This window comes from Phyllostomus discolor, chromosome 1, assembly GCF_004126475.2.
Source record: "Phyllostomus discolor isolate MPI-MPIP mPhyDis1 chromosome 1, mPhyDis1.pri.v3, whole genome shotgun sequence".
Taxonomy (NCBI): domain Eukaryota; kingdom Metazoa; phylum Chordata; class Mammalia; order Chiroptera; family Phyllostomidae; genus Phyllostomus; species Phyllostomus discolor.
In genome coordinates this window covers 210,207,919-210,227,475 of record NC_040903.2, presented here as the reverse complement: position 1 = coordinate 210,227,475, position 19,557 = coordinate 210,207,919, and the positions used below count along the sequence as shown (strand labels likewise).

General features: G+C 63.4%; 1 protein-coding gene across 5 annotated transcripts in view; it reads left to right on the top strand.

Annotated features, from left to right (window-relative positions):
• The window catches only part of ITPK1 (inositol-tetrakisphosphate 1-kinase), a 121,385-nt gene that overhangs the window by 60,744 nt on the left and 41,084 nt on the right, over positions 1 to 19,557 (top strand). For 4 of the 5 annotated variants that reach the window (XM_036013454.1, XM_036013442.1, XM_036013437.1 and 1 more), the window contains one exon: positions 14,138 to 14,263. Coding sequence is in view for 2 of the 5 variants with exons in the window: in XM_036013437.1 (XP_035869330.1) it covers positions 14,138 to 14,263 (126 nt within the window). In the remaining 3 variants the exon portion in view is untranslated. Of the gene's footprint in view, positions 1 to 319; positions 604 to 14,137; positions 14,264 to 19,557 lie in introns of those variants that run through there. The other variant, XM_036013448.1, reaches the window with a different exon arrangement.

The following is a 19,557-nucleotide window of genomic DNA, read 5'->3' as shown; positions in this document are numbered from 1 at the left end:
TTGACCTGGGACGTCCTGGTGTACATTTTGCAGGAAGGCACACCCGCCGCCGTCTTTACGGCTCGGCTCACCGGCCCCGCCTCTGTGTCAGCCCACCTCCTGACCCCATGTCGGCCTGGTCCCACGACTCCGGGGCTCCTTTGTGCCCCCACCGCACGTTTTTTGGCCATTCTAGAAGAGCCCCTGTTGTCCTTTGCCTCAGGTGGTGGTGGTCGTGTCTGCCTCCAGGGGGCCCCACCGGCGGGGGTTGTGTGTTGAATGAAGGACTGTGAAGTGGGGTGACCGGGGCCCCAGGGACCGTCAGCCGCAGAGCCAAGGTGTGTGTGTGAAAGGGGCGGTGATTGGGGAGGACAGGCACTGTCCTGGGAGGCTGCAGAGCCCCGTGGAGAGAGGAGGACCCAGGAGAGAGGACTGTGCTCGCCCAGGGGCGGGCTTGTAGGCTGTGGGTGCCCGGAGCATGAGTGTCCATGCCGCCTGGAGCCGGGCAGGGGGAGAGGGCCGCCCAGGGGCCGCCAGGCTGGAGAGCCCAGGGGGACCGCAGGAGGGCCAGGACAGGGAGGTACAAACACTGATGACCGGGCCCAAGGTGAAGAAGGTGTGCAGGTCTCGGACCCTTGGGTGCGGGCGCTGCCCCGTGCGTGGGAGCCATGCCAGCCTCCTCCCTGCCCTCAGGGAGGCCTCCCCCCCCGGCCACACATGTTGGCCGAGTCCCCACCTCACACTGGCTCAAGGTCTCAAGGTCACCAGGATGCTCCCTGCCCTCTGCCAGGGGGAGCACAGCAGACAGACCGTCTCAACCACTGCTGGTCAGAGCTGTGGCAGAACCCCCCTCCCATTTCCATTCCTTGTGGAAGGTTCTAGAAAGGCACACAAATAAATGAGTCAAGGCATAACTGGGCAGAGGGTCTGGAATCACCTTCTGAGGAGGCCTATAGGATCCCAAGAGGGAAGGAGAGTTTTCTGGGTCAGAATCGGGGAACTCAAGCGCCTCTTTGCATACCAATAATACACCCAGTGGTTTTGCCTGGGGTTGGTGTGGGTTTTCCCGGCTTCCCTCTCCCGCAGAGAGAGGGCTGGGTGGTTGCCATGGGAACCACTGGCTGTTGCTTGTGCCCTTGTGTGGGAAGCTACCTCTTAAATCAGCCAGCCTGTGGGGACTCTGCTGAGACAGGGTCAGGAGAGCCCTGTCTGGAGAACAGGGGACAGTTCCTGGCGCTCCTTGCTCCCCACTCCTGGCTTCGGGGAAGGAGACCAGCCAGCACCCTTACCCCACCCATGACGGGATTCTGTCCTGTGTGCATGGCCCACCCCATCTGTGGTCCCTGCCTCTTTCCCTCCCTGCCCTCCTGCCCTAGCTTTAGACTTGTCTGTGTACCGCTTATCCCTGTGTTGTGTAGGAGCCCTCCTGAGCCCCGGGCCCACCCCACCACACAGTCCAGGCTGTTCACTCCCGCGTCACGAGCTCCCTGCTGGCTCTGGAGGCCCCTGCGGACCCCGGAGACCCTGCTCCCAGCTCCTCTTCTCCCCCTCACACCCCGCCCCCCACCCCTTCCAGGCGGACTGCTGCCTCTGGTCCGACCCGACTCGGGACCTCTTCACATGTGGACCCCTCCCCCTCCTGCCCTGGCCACCCCAGTGGTCACTGTTTGCTGATGACTGGCCGGCTTCTCTCTGTGTCCAGCCCAGGGCCTGGGGGCATTTGATGGGGCAGAGTAGGACGGGCCACAGCCATGGGGAAAGGCTCCTGCGGAGATGACAGAAAGGGACTGTGTCAGGCCAGGCCGCCCCTGCCAGTGGACACAGTGGCTGTTCTTTTGAGTTCCTCAGTCCTGCAAGGGCACTGCAGGCCCAGTGGGGTTACACTCGACAGCACCCACTCCGGGGACTGTCCGAGACCCCGGCCCTCCTCTCGCCTGTCAGGCTGCAGCGAAGCCCCAATTAAGCCCGGTCACGAATTTGAACTTGGGGGTGTCATCTGCAGAGCTGGGAAAACCCGGCACCGGTTTTGGCCCCAACCCTGCTTTCCCATGCGGCCCCCACACGTGCCGGGCGGGGTTTCACGTGTCTGCTTTCGCTCTGAGTCTCCGGGGCGTCTCTGTGTCCAGGCTTCCAGGCGGCTTCCGAGTCCGAGCAGCTGCTGCCCCCGTGACCCTGAGACGGACCAGGGTTCCGCAGAAGGCCCAGCGCTGCCAGGGGCTGGCCTGCCCGGGCCCGTGAGCTGCCTCGGACGCCGCCGCCCACTGACGCGACCGAGAAGCTGGGCCTAAAGGCAGCTGCTCGGAGGCGCAGGGCACACCGCAGTTGGCAGCATCCAGTCTCCCCGTCGCCAGGGTCACCGTGTGCTGCCCCGGGGCCTTGCCGACCTGCAGGTGTCCAGGGGCCTCAGCAGGCCCCTTCCCGGTGCTCTGTGTGCGTGATCCCTGGGGACTTCCTCCTGCCGCAGGCAGAGGTGGGTCACACATGCTTTCTAGGGTCACCCATGCTGATTCTGTCAAGTCCCCACATTTCTGGGGCCTGGCATTAGTCTCTCGATCCTCCCAGTCCAGCTGGGAAGGGTTTCAATGTCCAAGTCCTGGCACCTTTGGGGGAGGGAGAGGAGGGTGAAGGGAGGATGAATGGTGATGGAAGGAGACCTGACTTGGGGTGGCGGGCACCCAATATATAATTAAATAAAACAACTTCTAATGACTTGGTCCGTCTCCACCGCACACGTGCATTGTAAAGTACCCGAGAGGCCCTACCCTGAAGACGCCTACTCCATTTCACACAACCCACGGCTTTTTCAGGGGATTTTGAGTACCAAAGTTCTCTTTTTCCTGGAATGTATTTGATTAAAAACAAACCTACCTCCTTCAGATCCAATCCCACTTTGGAAACCGCCCCAAGGAAGGCTGTCTCTGGACTGGAAAGAAATGAATACCGCTTTGAGTGCGGCTCTGGGGCTTAAAAAATAATCTGTGCAGGCTCTGTGAACGTTTGACTCAGAAGTTTCCCTTCCTTATTGTTAAGGAGGATGCACAGGGGGTGTGTATTTTTGGCTTGGAGAATTCTTAGCCACTTGTGGCCCGGGCTGCCAGTTGCCTTTCTGGCAGCAATGCGGAGATAAAGGATTAACACGGAGATGCGAGATGTGTTTTCCGTTGTCAGCGGAGAAGAGCCATCCTGGGCCGGGAGCCAGGGCAGGGGGGTATGGGGGGAGCCTGGCTCCGGACCTGAAGTGGGCATCTCAGCGGGGGGTGGGCTCTAGTCAAATACCAGGTGCTCTCCGTGCCAGACCCCGGGACCTTGGCGGTCTGTAGTCCTCACGTGACAGATGGGATAGACCCCCAGGCTGCACACGAGGAGGATGGCCCCGAGTCACAGGGTGGCAGCGCCAGGCCCCTGACCCACTGCCCTTTGCTCTCTTCAGAGCACCATTGTTTCAAAGTCCTTGCCTAAGCCCCGTTTTGGGGGCTGCAAACATGGCAGCTGCCAGGCGTTAAGTGTTTGCAGCATGAACTAGGCAGGGGGTGGCTGCCTCACCCGTGTCCCGTCCCAAGTGACCTCTTCAAAGGGACCGAAGCCTAATGCCCTGCCCGGCACCCTCCTGTGGCCGGGGGTGCGTTCCTAGCTCCTGACCCGGCCCTTGGAGGCTCTGCACCCCCGTCGTGCGCCGTGTCCCCCTCGCCCTGGCACCCACTAAGTGCCACCTCATCTCGGGGCCCCTTCCTCAGGTGTCAGTTGGGGCAGTGCTTCCTTAGGGAGGCCTTGCGCGAGTTCCCTGGGCTGCCGTGGCACGTCTCCGCAGACCGGGGCCTTCGGAGATTCCTTCCCTCGCTGCTGTGGGGGCCGAAGTCCAGGGTGAAGGTGTCAGCAGGGCCGGCTCCTTCCGTGGCTGTGAGGGAGAACCCGGCCCCTCTCCCCAGGAGGCTGTGTTTCTCGTTCCTGTTGCATTCTGATGGAGCCTGCCCGGCTGGCTGCGCACGCAGAAGCCTCCAGGCCCCTCTCACGGGGCCTGTCCTGGGTGGGAGCAAGGGCAGCCACACCGCCTCGCCCTGCCTGTGGGCGTGCGTGTCCTTGTGGCTCCGCGGCCCCTCAACTTTCTCACCCTGTCGGGCTCAGAGTGTCTGCAGCTTCCTCCCAGGGCCAGTGGGAACTTGTGCTGAAGTCTTTGGCTGGGGCTTCTCCGGCGGGCCCTGTGGAGTACTCCCACTCCGAGCTGAACGTCAGCGCGCTAAGCTTGCTTGGGGGTACAGCTGAGCCCCCGGGTGGGTGAGTGGGGCAGTTTGCTGAGGATGAATGAGGTGGCGGGGAAAGGACCGGGTGAGAGTTTGGTCAGAAATTCCTTGGGCCTGCCCCCTACTGGCAATGACCTTGGCTGAGTTACCGAATCTGTCTTTGTTTTCTTAATGGAGGATGTGGGTAACACTTGGTGGAAGGTGGGGGGGGGGGGTGTGAGTGCGCGGTAAGTACTGTGTGTGCGAGTGGGTGGCTGGATGGTATGTATGAGTCTCCATCCAGCTTTGGGGAATGAATTCAGCGCACGTTTGCCGCTCCCTGGCACAGCTGGCACCGCGCCAGGCCTGCGTTGGTCACAGGGAGGGACAGGGCACAGTCACCAGTCTCGGTGGGGGTGCACAGGCCAAGGAGAACTCTCCTGCGACTCCCTCACGGTGCATGCATCATGCCTAGGACCCAGTCTGAACCCAGACGGCAGTAACTAGGTGGCCAGGGGAGGTGGGGGGTCCAGCAAGAACGGGATGGGTGAGGAGGATCTGGGGGGACCAAGAGCAGAGCAGCCTCCAGGAACAGAGGGCTGACGCCCCGCCCCTCAGACTGGCCCCTGCTGGGGGTCCCGCTGGAGCTGGAGCTCTACCCGCACCATCTCGTCAAGTGTGGAGGCCGCATCCTTGGCTCCCCCGTTTTACAGACAAGGACAGAGGCCTCTGCCTGCGGGCCCAGGCTCTGCCCTCAGCGCCGCCTTCCTCCCTCTGTGCCAGTCCTGGGGGCCTGGCGTTGGGCACGCAGGGACAGAGGCCCTGGGCAGAGTCTCCCGGCTGGGGTGTTCGTCAGCACACGCTAAGCTAAGCCTCTGGAGCAAACAACCCTGATACCTCAGAGGCTGTATTTCTTGTTCCTGCCACGTTCTGATGGAGCCTGCTGGCCTCTCCAGCTTACTGTTTCCACTCTAGCTTACTGTTGCCACCCCCTCCCTGCCCCGCCCCCTGCTGCTCCCCTGTTGTTTTGCCTCCCAGGGGCATTATGCGGATTAGATGAAACAAGTTATGTAATGTGCCCAGCACCGTGCCTGGGGACGCCCTACCCATCTTGGTTGTCCGGGTGGAGATGGTGGTTAGGATCATGCTGGCGAGGAGCCGGACAGGGCAGAGAGGCTTGTGTTCGGAGACGACCAGCCTCTCCCAAACCCAAAGGAAGAAAACCCACATGGCTGACGTCTGTGCAGTGTGCACAGCTGCGCCCTCGGGGCGCCTGGTGCTGTCCCTGCCTGTGGGCCAGGCACGGCTGTAGGGAGGCTGTCCCACTGCCCTTACTGCAGGCGAGGACACAGGCTGGGGGAGGTGAGGGAGGCGCCCTGCCCTTTGACCTTCTGCCTAGGGTAGCGCGCTGTGTCTGGGGTAGCTCGGGGAAAGGGGGGGGGGCACTGGGCAGGGGGACTCACGGGTTTTCCTGCCTGCAGGCTGGAGACAGGACAGTGACAGCACGGGGAGGACGCGCCACCCTCCCTTCCGCGGTCTTGGGCTCCCCTCCACGTGGTCTGGGTTCACAGGCCCTTTCCGCGTCCCAGCGGAACTCGGGGCGTTCTCTTTTTCTTTTTCTTTTTTCCAAGTCTGTGATTGGTCCTTTCCCCTCAGGACACGGCCCAGCCGGTGCCTGGCACGTAGCAGGAGGCTCTGGGGCCCAGCACCTGGCTCCAGCTGGGACTCCGCTCTGAACTGCGGAAGTAGCCCAGCAGCTGAGCTGCACGGGGTTGGGGGACTCATCTGACAGGTTTAGGGGTGGTCTTTTCTGGGGTGCTGGGGAGCAGCCACGTGGACGGTGTGGCTTTCTGTTCAAGGTTTCTGTCTTCTGATCTTAAGGGACTGGACAATCTTTCCCTTACAGGGTAAACCCCTGTCATCACCCAAATACTAAATTTCAGCTTTAAAACATAATCCCAACGGAAGTCTAGCCGTAACCTGGTCAGTTACCTGATGAGGCCCGTTTACTACCCACCCCCCACCGCCATCCCGGCTTTACTTCCCGTGTTTGAGCATGGGAAAAGGGGGACCTACCGGACCCTGTTAGGCCGGGCTAGGCGGTGCTGGGTTCACAGCCCCAAATCGGAGCAGATCGAAACCGCGTTGTTAACGTCTCACTGGTGCCGCGTGTCCATCGTGGGCCCGCTGGGGCCCCAGTCCCTCGCAGTTGCTCAGCGGCCTGTCCAGGTGTTGGCAGGTCCCCACCAGCGGGCCAGGCGCAGCACGGTGGCATGGCGCTGCGCGGCGCGGTCTCCGGGGTCCTGGCGCTGGCAGCTAGGTGCTCCGCCCAGGAAGTGAGGTGTCCCGCTGTTCCTCACAGCTCATTGGCCGGAGCTAGTCACGTGATGGCGCCCAGTTACGGGGGAGTCGGGAAGAGAGTCCTGCCATGTGTCCCGAAAGGCCCCCCGGCCCCGCTAATGACTGCGGTGCCCAGCACCCGCCTGTCCTCAGGTCTGCGGCCCCTTTGCAGTGCTGTCCGCAGCCGATGCGGTTTCACGGGGCTGCGGGGCACGCGCCCACGCTCGTCTCCGCGGGACTCCCTGCCGACGTCCCAGCAGCTCCCTACGGTCCTCCGTTGGGGGCGTACCCATCATTGCGTGGCCAGCGCTGCTGTGGGACATGTGCTCTGTGACTTTCCTCTTGGTGATGGGCTTCCATGAACCTGCTGGGCTGGGAATGGCTTTCGCCTGTTGACCGTTTTCTCAGGCCGGTATCCCAGGAGGGGGCTTACTGGGTCAAAGCGCGTGGACTGTTTCTCCTTTTAATCTGCTCTTGAACCTGGCTCTGGAGCACTGGGTGCAGCCCAGGGTTGCTTAGCTCCTCGAGATTGAGGGTGTACCCTGTTCTTCAGGAGCTGTGCTTGTGGAGCGGGCGTAACTATTTTGAGTCTTTGAAACCAAGTCGGCTTGCAAACTGTCAGAACTTGGGTACCTTCATCATGAGACCGACCGTCTAGTCCACTTGGCTCCGATCTTCTGGGGGACAAAGGTCACTCACTCTTCTGCCTACCCCCGATTGCTGTTGACTCGTGTTACCCTGGTTATTACACACGGGTTACTGAGAAATTGGGGAACTGGGTGAGGGAGCACTGGCCACAGTTCCCCTCCCCGGCCTGGGGCAGAGGCTGCTGGTGGACAGCCGCATGGGACCCTCAGCTCCTGGCCACTTTAAAGTCCTTCCAGGGTGAGTGTCACTCTTGCCCAGGGCAAAACTGCCCCCAGCACACACTGCCTGCTGCCCCCTGCGAGGCCAAGCTCCCCTTTGAAGTCTGCCCCTGAGGCACCAGCCCCCACTTTTCCAAAGAGACCTGCTTCTGCTTGGGGAGGCCTTTAAACATTGGAGGTGTCAGTTCTGTCCCCGATCCTCAGATCCTCAGAGAGTGCAGGGGAATAAATCAGACCCACGCCACTCGCCTTTCATCCGGGCTGTTTTGTCTGGACCTTGGCTGAGACAGAACTTCTGATCTAGCGACTTCCACTTGAAGTCACAGCTGAAAACACGCCACTCTGCGGGTGCGAATTGAGCGAGAAGGGGATGGAAAGAAAGCCCCAGGCACCGGGGACCCCTTTTGGTTTAGAGGTTAATTTTATGGCTTTGGCAGGAGAGGGGCCTGGGTTCCCAAGCGGGACTCTCTGTGGCCCTGGGCAAGCCACTGAGCCTCCCTGTGACTCAGTGTCCCCATCTGCGCCTCAGGTGCTTGGTAGAGTCGAAGGCAGCCCGAGCTAAGAGTTTTAAGATGTCAGACACCATTAACAATGATGATAAATTTTATTGTGGCAACAGACACTTCTGAGGAGTCTCGCGTGAGGTAGTTCAAGTGACCTAGCTTTGCGAAGGTCAGAGTCTGGCCTGTGCTCGAGCTCTCGACAGAGTCGGGAAAAGGCCCACCGGGCAGTAAAACGTGAGCGGCTCGACAGGCGAAACACGGGAGCCGGCGTTTGTTGAGGGCTCGCTGAACACACTGAGGGAGCAACGCACACCGCCTGTGCGCCCCCCCTCCCCGCTCTTCTGCGCCGTCAGTGCCTCTGACGCCAGCCGGTGGGGGTTTTCTCCGTGCCAGGCCATTCTGCCGGGCCAGCTGGGTGTCCTGCAGCGTGACTCAGTGGTGACACCGCCCCCCTGGAGCCAGCATCCGGTCGCCGAGGTTAGAAGGCTCAGTCCCGCGACACTGCTCCCCCCCCCGGCCCCACCCGCCTCCCTCAGATGCCGGCCTCAAGTTCAGGTTATGTTATCTGTGCTCCTGATCAGTTGGCTAAAAAGTGGAGGTTCCCACAGCCCCACCCCTGGTTTGATTGATTTGCCAGAGCGGCACGAGGAACTCAGGAACCAGTTCACGTAGTGTTCACCGGCCTGTTGCAGAGGGACGTGGGGAAGGACACAGCTGAACATCCAGATGGCAGCGGTGTGTGGGGTGAGGGGTGAGGGAAGGGGGCGTGGCCTCCATGCTCTCTGGGGGCGCAGCCACTTACCAGCACCCCCATGTGTTCAGTAGCCCAGAAGTTCCCCCCAACTACCCGCCTTACCCTTGGGATTTTTAAGGAAGTTTCATCACATGGCCATGATCCATCAGTTATCTTAATTTCTGGCCCCTTTCCCCTTCCTGGAGAATGGGGGATGGGGCAGAAAGCTTCTCATCATGGCCTGTTCTTTCTGGAGTCCAGCCTTCACCCAGGGGCCCATCCAGCTCTGCTTCATCAGAACAGAAGACTCCCCTGTCTCCCGTCACCAGGAAACTCCAAGGGGCGGTTATTTCACAGCTGTTCCCACTGAGAGTGGACGTGAGCAGGGAGACCTTGGCAGGTCATTGAACCTCTGTACCCCTCTCGTGGGTCCCCAGCTCAGGCCGCTGTGAGACGGCAGCAAGCTGATGCGTGTAAAGGTGTTCAGAGCAGAGCCCAGCTCCGTGCGAGTGCGTGAGAGCGGAGCAGTAGGGCTGGGGTTAAAATCGAGGCTCTGAGAGAGACCCCACGGGCCTGGCCTCACACCTGCCCGACGCCCGCCCTGGCTTCCCTTGCGGCCGCCTGAGCTGGGCCGTCAGTGGGAGCTGGCTGGGGCTGCTCAGAGGAGTGTAGAGTGTCTTCAGGTCATACACCGCATTGAGCTTCACATCCCGAGAGGATGCGCAGCCCGGGCACGGGGGCCGCAGCCAGGTTCCTGAGTCCTCAGCATCCCCGATGCACCCGGGCCTGGTTGTCTGTTTCTTTCATGTCTAGCTGGTTATCGATCAGGTCAGAGAAGCACGTGGGGAAGTGTGGGAGGAGGGGGGAGCTGGGCATACAGCCTGGAGAACCCCTTGCCTTTGATCTCATTTTGACCTCCCCCCATGGTCTCCCCTTGGGGGCTGTGTAAGACAGATCGCAGCTAAGGTCACCGGGGATCTCAGCGTCTGGTAGAGGAGTCAGTGTTACAGAAGTGACTTTATAATTGGAAGTAATGGCACAGTCCCGGGGGGACGTGGGAGAAACCAGGGAGCCACTCACTGGTTCTTCCTGCTTGGGGCGGGGTGAGTTGAAAAGTCTGGACAAGCATTGAACTTTTGAGCTGGGACTTGGAAAACAAGTCAGCACTCACCATGTGGGCAGAGGGCTCGGCGGGGCGGGGGCTGGGCATCGCAGGCAGTGGAGCAGCGTGTGGCCGTGTCCTTCCCCTGAGTCTGCTTCCAGCGTGAACCCGCACGCCCCTGCGGCTGCCTGGGAGCCCTGAGAGGAGAGGGCAGGGGCCCGGCACGCAGGAGGCGCCCAGGAAATGCCTGTCAGAGCAGTGAGTGAGCGAGCAGGAGTGTTGTCCTGAGCCCCGAGCGGCGGTCACGCCCTGCATGGGCCGCCCACCACCCAGTGCCGCATACATAAACAGGCTATTCTAATGCACCGGAGCCGCCCTGTGTGGTCCTAGGGAAAACATAACAGCATCCTCGTTTTTTCAGTGGGGAAACCGAGGCACAGGGCAGTTAAGTGGCGTGCTCCAGCCTGGGCGCAGCTGAGCCGAGATGGGTTTCCTGGCACCTGCTGTGCCCACCGTCCCCGCCCCCCCCCCCCCCCCCCGGCCAGGTCCCAGGGGGGCGTACAGTGGGGGGGCGTGCAGTGGGGGGACGGTGGGGAGCCAGAGCCCGGCTGCCGTGGCTGCTGCGCTGGGCGTGATTGGGCTGCCTGTGTGAAGTCAGGGGGCCTTCCCAGCCACGGGGGTTTGCAGGCCTTTGTTTCACGCCGCCGGCCCTCCCCCGCTGCAGGCCGCCCCGTCCCCCGGAGGGAACACTGGGCCCTTGTTTCCCCGGATGCTGAGCGCTGCGCAGACAGCGCCCGCCATTGGCCTCCCGGGTGGCGTGACGGGGAAGCGCGGTGCCTGCGGACCTCCTCTGGCCACGCGGGCGGCCCTGCCATTGAGATGCCTCGTTACTGGCTGAGGGGCACCAGGCAGACCCCTTCCCCTGCGCAGAACAACACACCCCTGGGACAGCCCCCTCCTCTGGGGGCAGGCTGGGGTCCCAGAGACAGAACGACACAACTGGGACGAGCTGGCTTCCGCCCGAGCCCCTACACCACCCCGTCTGGGGAACGGGCAGAGCCTCTGAGGTGTGTCCCCCTCTCCTGTGGCACCTCCCTTCCCCCGAGGGTGCCCTCCTCAGATGCGTCCTGTCCTCTGAGGGTCCCCCTCCTGAGGGGGCAGCCTTGTCTCCCCCTTCCCAGCCAGTGGGGAGACCACAGCCCCCTGGAGGTGTGTGCAGGGGGACCGAGGCTTGCCCAGCCACCTGAGTGACTGACGCGGGGCCGGAGAGAGAGTTGCTAAGAAACCCCGGCAGCTTCGCTGCGGCCTCAGCAGAGACGCTGCGGCCAGAGGCGGCCGAGCAGGGGCCGGAGCAGGCCTGATGCGCGTCCCAAGTTGCCGTTATCGTGAAAGGCATAAAAACTGGCATAAAAATGCTCAGAAAATACACAAAGGAAGGTGGCCGGCGTCCAGAGCTCAACTGTTTACCTTCCGCGGAGTGGCCGGGAACGCGGAGAGCTTGTTTCCCAAACAGCCGTGGTTGTCAGGCCTGCCTGCGGGCCTGGCCGCTGCCAGGCGAGGACGAGCCAGGGGCATCTCGCCCGCCACCTCCTTCCCCACACCCCACGGGGACCCCACAGGGACCCACGGCTCCCCCCGGGCTGCTTGCTGCCCCTCGTGCTGCTGCACGGAGACCTGGGAGGGCCTCGTGGGGATGGGGTTTCCGACTGGCCCCAGGGAGCACTGCCCAGCACCCCTCCGGGGACCCGGGTCTGTTCCGTGTGGGGACAGACCCAGTTCTGGGGGGCCTATCTCGGTGGGGCCACGGGGCGCAGCAACAGTGGGCTCGTGTCCGCGGCGCCGTTGGAGAAGTTGCTGTCTCCACCCTTGTTACCACTTCCCCCGCCTTCTCCGTCTCCCTCCCAAGTCCGCTGCTGCTTCTCTGGGAAGTGGGGCCGAGCGGGAGTGGAGGCTCGAACCTGCCGCAGTACCAAAGAGGGGCAGTTTCCTGGCCGTTTCCTGTTGTGGTTGGGGGGAAACTGAGGCCCATGGTGGCCTGGCAGCCCGGCTGGGGCCGGAGCCCATGGGTGTCGCTCTCTGGCTCTTGTCCAGGCCCCAACTGGGCCACTTCCCAACTGTGCGGCCTTGCCCGGCCGTTCCTCCTTCTGGGCCCGTGGTGTCCGGGGACGTGAAGGGGGAAAGCCACCCCCCCCAACCCCCGTGTCTGGGCTTGCCGTGAGGATGAGCGCCTCCCCCCACCCCAGAGCCCCGACGAGGGGGCCGGCTTCTCAGCTGGTCTGCGTTTTGTTTTGTTTTGCACGCGTGCTCCTCACCGTGGGGAGGAGAGCCTTCGCTATTTTCTTATTGCGAGGTCCGTGGGCTTTTCTTTTTTTAATATTTTATTTATTTTAGAGAGAGGGGGAGGGAGGGAGAAAGAAGGAGAGAGACATCAATGTGTGGTTGCCTCTTGCACACCCCCTGCTGGGGACCTGGCCAGCAACCCAGTCCTGTGCCCTGACTGGGAATCAAACCTGCAACCCTCTGATTCGCAGGCCTGTGCTTAATCTACTGAGCTACGTCAGCTGCAGCCGCATGGCTTTTTTTTTTTTTTTTTTTTAAATAGGGGAAGTCCCTCACCAGCTTCCCTGGCAGACAGTGAGAAAGAGGAGCGGGGCTGTCGGCAGGGAAGAGCTGGCGCGGCCTGGAGCTTTGACCAGAAAGGAGTTTCCACAAGGGGGGACGGCCAGGTCCGGGCAGGGTCTCGGGGACCACCCGGAGGTGCTGAGGCTCCTGGAGCAGTGGGCTGGCAGCACCCCAGGCCTGCGGGGACTGTGCGGGGAGGGTGGTGTGGGAGCCCTGGTAGCAACAGCAGTGGTCTTGGGGAGGGGCTGCCCAGCCCACAGGGACCGGGGCTGGGAGGACGGTTACCAAACACCCAGATCTCTCTCCCTTTCTCCTTCCCGTCTCCTGTTGGTGCCTCCGATCGGCCAGACTTGGCCAGAGCCGGAGGACAAGGGAGCCAGGTGGTTGTGGCTCTGGAGGACCGCTTCCCAGGGTGCTATGTGGGTGCAGGTTGGGGGCCCCGCACAACGAGCACAGGTCTGCACGGCAGCCCCGTCCCTTCCCACCGAGACCCCGGGCAGGTGTAAGAAGGCCATGCTCCCCACCCGTCTGTGACATCGCCCCTCCTCACGTGGTTGGAAAAGGATGAACGCACGTGAAGTTTCCAGCACGGCGCCTCCTGGAGCTGTCATTTGTTGCTGTCGTTGTGGTTTCTTTACCAGGGACTGTGAAACGGTCGGCTTGGAATCCCAGAGGGGCCCCTGGGGGTGGGGCTGAGGTCGGGGCTGGGGCCGGTGGCCTCACCTGGCTTCTCCTGAGGCCACCCAGGGGCCAGCCAGGTGCCGGGCCGGCTGCAGGCGGTGGTGCCCGAGTGCCGGGCAGCAGACATCTGGCGGGTCAGGTAGCATGGTGTCGGGCTGCCTGGCTGTTGGCAGGTGCGCCGGCCTGGGGTCGGGTGATGCCGACGCTCTGTCCGCCGGCGTCTGTGCTCCCCGGGGGCCCGTCTTCGTAACCTCATGCTCTTGGAAAAGTAAATGTGTCGCCAGTGGGTCAGGGCACACGGGGCCCCGAGGGTCACAGGCAGCCCGCGCTTCTTCACGGCGTCCACGTGTCGTGATCGGCCCCGGCGCCGGTGTGGCGTGTCCGTGGCGGGCCTCTTGGGTGTGCGAAGATCACGGCTTTGCTGAGACTGCGTGTCGATGCGTGCAGTGTCCTCTTGGACCTCAGCACACATCCCGCCCGGTGACTTCAGCCGTGCGGCTTCACCTCACTGAGCTCTTCCCGAAACACCAGGTTGCTGGGCAGGTGGGACGTGCTCAGAGCACTCCCTGTCAGTGAAGGGGTTCCACAGAGGTGCCCGCTTGACCTGTGGATTCCTCGTCACCCGGATTCCACGCGTGTGTGTTTCTATGCCCTGGGTACCTGGGTACTGTGGGGCTCGGGGACAGGACACATGCGGGGCCTGACCTGGGGGAGTTCTAGGGATCTTTTTTTTTTTTTAAAGATTTTATTTATTTATTTTCAGAGAGGGAAGGGAGGGAGAAAGAGAGAGAGAAACATCAATGTGCGGTTGCTGGGGGCCGTGGCCTGCAACCCAGGCATGTGCCCTGACTGGGAATCGAACCTGCAACACTTTGGTTCACAGCCCGAGCTCAATCCACTGAGCTATGCCAGCCAGGGAGTTCTAGGATCTTAAGCGGGGTTGTCCCGTTGGTCCCGTTTCCCAGGAGTGCCGGCCCCCCAGCCCCCGCACGTGCTCAGTGCCGCGGGGACGTGCAGAGGGCGGGGACGTGCAGAGGGCGGGGACGTGCAGAGGGCTCCAGGGCTGAAGTTCTTCTCTGTGTCCTCCCTCACAGCTGAACCTCAGCCGGCCGATCGAGGAGCAGGGCCCCCTGGATGTCATCATCCACAAGCTGACGGACGTCATCATCGAAGCCGACCAGAATGACAGCCAGTCCCTGGAGCTGGTGCACAGGTTCCAGGTGAGAGAGGGTGGTGCGGAGGGAAGGGCTGGGCGCTCGGAGAGCTCCCGCAGCTCTCTGGCTGCGCGCTCCCCAGAGGCGGCTTTGCCGCTGCCAGGACTTAGGCTTGTGGTCTGGCACCTCCCCGCCGGGGCCTCCATCTGGCTGGGTGTGAAATGGGGTTGAACCGGACGTGGCTGGCAGCCCCTCCGCCCTCGGCCTTCACAGACCTGGTTTACCGATCAGAGTCCCCCACAGCATCCAGGCACGCCCGCACACGCCCTCGAACACACGCCCTCGAGCACACGCCCTCGAGCACACGCCCTCACGCGCACACACAGCCACGGGCTGGGGCCCGAGTCGGCACGCGGTGTGGAACCTCTCCCCCTGCTTGAAGAAAGGGGCCCCGGGGGCCTCAGGACTGAAGCAGTCACACTTGGCCCTGGGTCCTGCCCTGGTGGAAACCCCCTCTCCGTGCTCGGTGCCTCGACCCCGAGCGCTGGTCCCCGAACGTGGACCATACCTTCTCCCGGCCGCCCCCGCCGCCCTGCCCCATTTCCCCAGCAGCCTGGGGCCTGGCCCCACCGTGATCTGCCCACCACCTGGGGAGGTGCTGCCTGCACCCCCACGGGCTTGTCCCCCCATTTTCTGTGGCAGACAAGAACGTGACTCATTCCTCTGGAGAGCGGCCCTGGGGGCCGTGGAAAACAAGGTCATATTATCAGCGAAAGCGCAGCTGAAACAGAGGGCCTCCCCCGGGGGTGGGAGGGACGCCTGAGCTAGCACTTTCCAGTGCGTGACCGTCAGAGCCCCAGCCTCCTGTCTGTCTTTATCAGGACAAAGGGGACTCTCACTGCCACCCAGTAGCCGGCCCCCCACCCCCTGCTGATAGCATGTTCTCCCTCCCCAGGGTTCAGGGTCTGTGAACTCAGCCTCCCCCGCCCCTCCCCTCCCCGAGGCTCTCACCCCCTCCCTGGCTGACTCAGCCACAGATTCCTGCTTCCTCTGCAAGTGGCCCCAGATGCAGTCATGGCCCGGTTGTGACCCTGCCGGTGGCCCCCTGCCTGGGGGAGGTGGCGCTGTGCTGTCCCCAGTGTGGTGCTCTCCAGGGCCGTTGCCTCGCCTGGGGTCTGAAATGTGTCCCCAGGGCGGGAGGCCGTGGGAAAGGCGTGTCCGGGCTCCTCCACGCCCTCGCTGAGCCTGCTTCCTTCTCTCGAAAGGGTGTCAGTACCAGGACGTGTCACGTGGTGTTGGTACGAGTAAGTGGCACAGCGCACAAGAGGAGCTTCACACAGGGCTCAGGCCCCAGCGCGTGCAGCTCGGCCTCATGTTGATCACGTGACCACCCCGAGCTGTAGGTTCCTCTTATGTGAACAGGGATGCGGGGCATCCCTGCTCCCCCAGGTGGGCGGGTCGCTGCGAGGAGTTATGTCCATGGACGTTAAAGTTCCTAATGTTGGCTGAGTGCATCCACTGTTGCTCGTGTCCCTGCTGTCCCCCGAGGTAAAGGACTGCGACCTGCAGCCTGCCCCCTGCCCTGGGCTTTGGAGGACAGCCCCCTGCCCCGGGGCCTCACCCCCTGCTCCCCACACACGTGCACCCCGTGGCCCAGGGCAGGCGCTCACCGACAGGAGCACAGGCTGCCTTGTGTCCCTAGTCTTGACAGAGAGAAGGTCACAGGGAGAGCACGGCAGGGGGACGTGGGGAAGTGCAGCCTAAGGGTTTCAGCACCGCGTGGTTTCCTGGGGAGGTCTTGTTGGGTCCCTGGGGTCCGCCCCGCCACCCCTCCCCGGGCACACACACCCAGCCCGCCCTCCGGTGACTGAGGTGACCTCAGGACAGCCGCCAGCCCCGGGAGTCCTGGGGTAAGCTTTCACGCAGTCTGTTCTGCTGCATGAAGCCGGACATCTGATAAGGCCAGGATGTGTCCTGCTTTGTGGAGAGAACAGTCCTTTGGGGAAAAGGGTGACAGGCACTTCCCAGAGGACCCAGGAAGCGAGGAGGCAGGTGGAGGACGGTGCGGGGAAGGGCCCAGGGGCGCCGGGGGAGGGGCTAGGGGAGAGGCGGGGCCAGGGGAGAGGCAGGGCCAGGGGTCGCAGGCCTCCCCGCCCCCGGGCACGAGAGGTTCTCAGTGGTCACTGGAGTCAGTGAGGCAGTGATCATAGAAGTGTCCCCAAGTGGGAGCTGTCCTCTGTGACAGGGGAGAGGAAGTGGGGACTGGCTTTAGCTGAAGAGGCAGGACATGGCAGGTGTCGGGGTCCCCAGGCACCCCTCCACAGGCCTGGCCTGCCCCGCCTGCCACACCCTACCACACCCTACAGGAGCTCGCCCTACAGGTGGCCCTGTAGGGCCGTGGTGTCGGGAGCTGTGGCGTTCGACGCCAGCGGCAGCCGCCGGGTGCTGCGGTGAGCGCCCTCAGGGTCCCAGCCCCGCTTTGCTCCTGACCTCTGGGGCTCAGAGGTGGCCTCACCGCTGTGCCGAATCGACCCCGGCCATCCTCAGAGGTCCACTGAGCGGGCGCCAGCCCGAGCGGATGCTGTCGGGGTGGAGAAGCAGGAAAAACAGCAGCTTTTCTTGTGGCAGGTCTTCTGATTAGGAAGGTGACGTCTGAGCCTGGCAAAAGCTGTGACTTTCTGTCCCGTGTGGGGGCAGGGCCTGGTGGCATGGGGGCCTCCTGGTCGGTGTGGCCAGAGTAAGGCCCTGGGGTGCCAGCAAAGAACACAGGTCCCCACGGAGCCGCGGAGAGGCCGCTGCTTCCCGAGCGTGCCCCGCAGGCCCTCTCTGCTCTGGGCACTCGAGTCCGTACCCCGTGTGGTGCGAGCAGACCAGCCTCTGGGAAGACCGAGTCTCTTCCCTGTTTTCCAGGGGAGGAAACCGAGGCCTGCTGGTGCGTCTGCCAAACACGCCTCAGGGGCTTCGGCCGGCAGCTGACGGACCCCTGGGGGCTGCGGGCCGGTGACTCGGGGTCACCTGAGGAGGAGGTCACTGTCTGGCACAGCCTCCAACACAAAGCACTGGCTGGCGCCCCAGGACGAAGCACTGGCTGGCAGATGCCGGGAGGCAGAGGTGGCACGTCTGGTGGTCCTGGCCCCCGGGGACAGATCCCGTGACGCTGCCCGGGGTCGCAAGGCCACTCCTCCCTCGGAGGGGGCAGTGCACAGTCTGTGCGTTGTGCACCCATGGCCGGGCGGCGGCCGTGAACCCTCCTTTCTGCCTCGGGAGGTGGGTGCCACTGGGCAACGAGCCGTCCACAGGGCCTTTCCCATGTGCATGGGAGGCCGCCCTGCCCGCCTCGCCCCAGGTAGACCCACGACTTTATGGCCCTGTCACCAGCCTGGAGCGGAGCTGGACTTTGTACAGCACTGGGTGCGGGGGTGGGGGGCAGCGGGGTGCACAGCCGCCGGGGAAGCCCGAGCGCTGACCCAGCCCACCGGCTGGTCCCTCAGTGTGTGTGTAGACGGTCCAGGTTTTACAGCGCAGGGCGTGAGCATGCTGGGTTTCAGAAACACTCATGTTTATTAACCAAACAGTTGTCCGGAGTTGTAGGAAGAATGTGTGTACACCTTATTTTACGGTTCCTTGTCCCTGGCGCTGTTGACACGTGGGCCGGATCAGTCCGTAGTGCGGGGGGGCCACCCTGTGGGTAGTGGGATGTTTAGCCACAACCCGGCCTCCACGCGCTTGATGCCAGTAGCTCCGCCCCCACTGGGACAACCAAGCCCTGTCCTGTTGCCGGATGGCCCCGGGGTGGGGGGGCAGCTCGCTTCTCGTTGAGACCCCCCCAGATTTCTCCGAGCACAGCAGCTCTGCGAGCTTCAGGGTCTGCCTTGCCATTTCAGCCTGTGGACAGCGAGGCCTCCCTGGGCAGCGCGGCGCCTGGGGTTTGGGGTCTGGGGATTGGTGCGCCGGCCGAGAGGCCCGTGTTCTTGAGGGGCCTTCGCTTCAGTCACACCTGCGTGCGGCAGAGCGGTCACCCTGCCCGGGGGCCCGAGACCGCCTGACTTGAGGGGGAGGGGCGGGGCGATGCTCACGGAACCCGAGTAAACGGAGCAAGAGGGGCCACGGTCTCCAGTTACGGTGAGCTCTAGGAAGGGGGAAAACCCAGGCTTGGGAGAGGGGGGTTACTTCCCCATTTTTCAGGCGAGGAAACCGAGGCCCAAGGGTGTTAAGCCACTTGCTTGGGTTCGCTCAGTTAGTACTCCACCCCTGCTTTTTTCAACTCTGCCTCAGAGGGGCTTTGGCCGGCAGCGGGTGGACCCCTGAGGGGTGAGGGCCGGGGGCTCAGGTTCACCTGAGGAGGAGGTTGCCGTCTGTGGTTGTGAGCCAGCTGGGAGGTTCTTGTCCCCTTGTCCTGCAGCCGCTCCCCGAGAAGTTGGCTCTTGACCTCAGAGACTAAAAGTCCCGGTGAGCCAGGGGGACTGTGGTGCTGGCTGAGGGGACAGCATCTGTCCAGGCTGCTGGGCAGGGTGGGCACAGAGGCCTGAGGGCCCGGAGGACACTGGTGTGGCTGGAGGACAGCGGCCGGCGGGCGTCTGTGAACGAGCGTGCCCCGTGGCCTCCGGGAAGGGGGGCGACAGTGGTCTGCGGTGCTGGGAGTCACCGCCAGGGTCGCCTCCGACAGTGGCAGCTCCCTCTGTTCTCGTGCAGCCGGAGGCCGGGGTGGCTGAGTGCGGGGGTGAGGGGCCCAGGCGGCCTCTGACCAGAGCGACCCTTGGCTGTTGCAGAGGTCAGCTGTGCTTCCAGGCAGCGCCTCTCAGGGCAGGCTCCCTGAGCTCTGGCTGTGGCGCTTGCACCCCCTTGAAGCAGGCGGGGGGCCTGTGCGCCTTCGGGGGGGGGGTCGCAGCTGGCTCTGGGGACCCAGAGTGGGTCTCTGGCTGCAGGGTGGGGCCGGAGCAGGCAGAGCAGGCCTGTTGCCTGGATACTGGGAAGCGATCCGAGGCGGGGGCTGCTCCACGGGCCCACCCGAGCAGGTGTGTGGGGTGCGTCAGGGTTAAGACGGTGCTTTAGGAGTGAGGGCGCTGCTGCTGAGCTGGAGTCGAACTGGGCTTTGGGACCTGGGACCAGGCAGCCCCTTTCTGGTGCCCACTTTGCCCAGCTGACCACCGAGACCCCCGCAGCCCCGCCAGTGACCCCTGGGTGGAAATGCCAGGCTGGCCTGGTTTGGCGGCAGCCTGGGAGGAGACACCTTCTCTCGGCCGGCCCCTGGCCCCGCACGTCCCTTCCCCAGCTCAGGAGGCTGTGTGTGTGTGGCCTTGGTCTCTCTCTGTCTGCCCGGGGACCTGAATGGCGGTGTGGTATTGTAACAGGGCATGTGA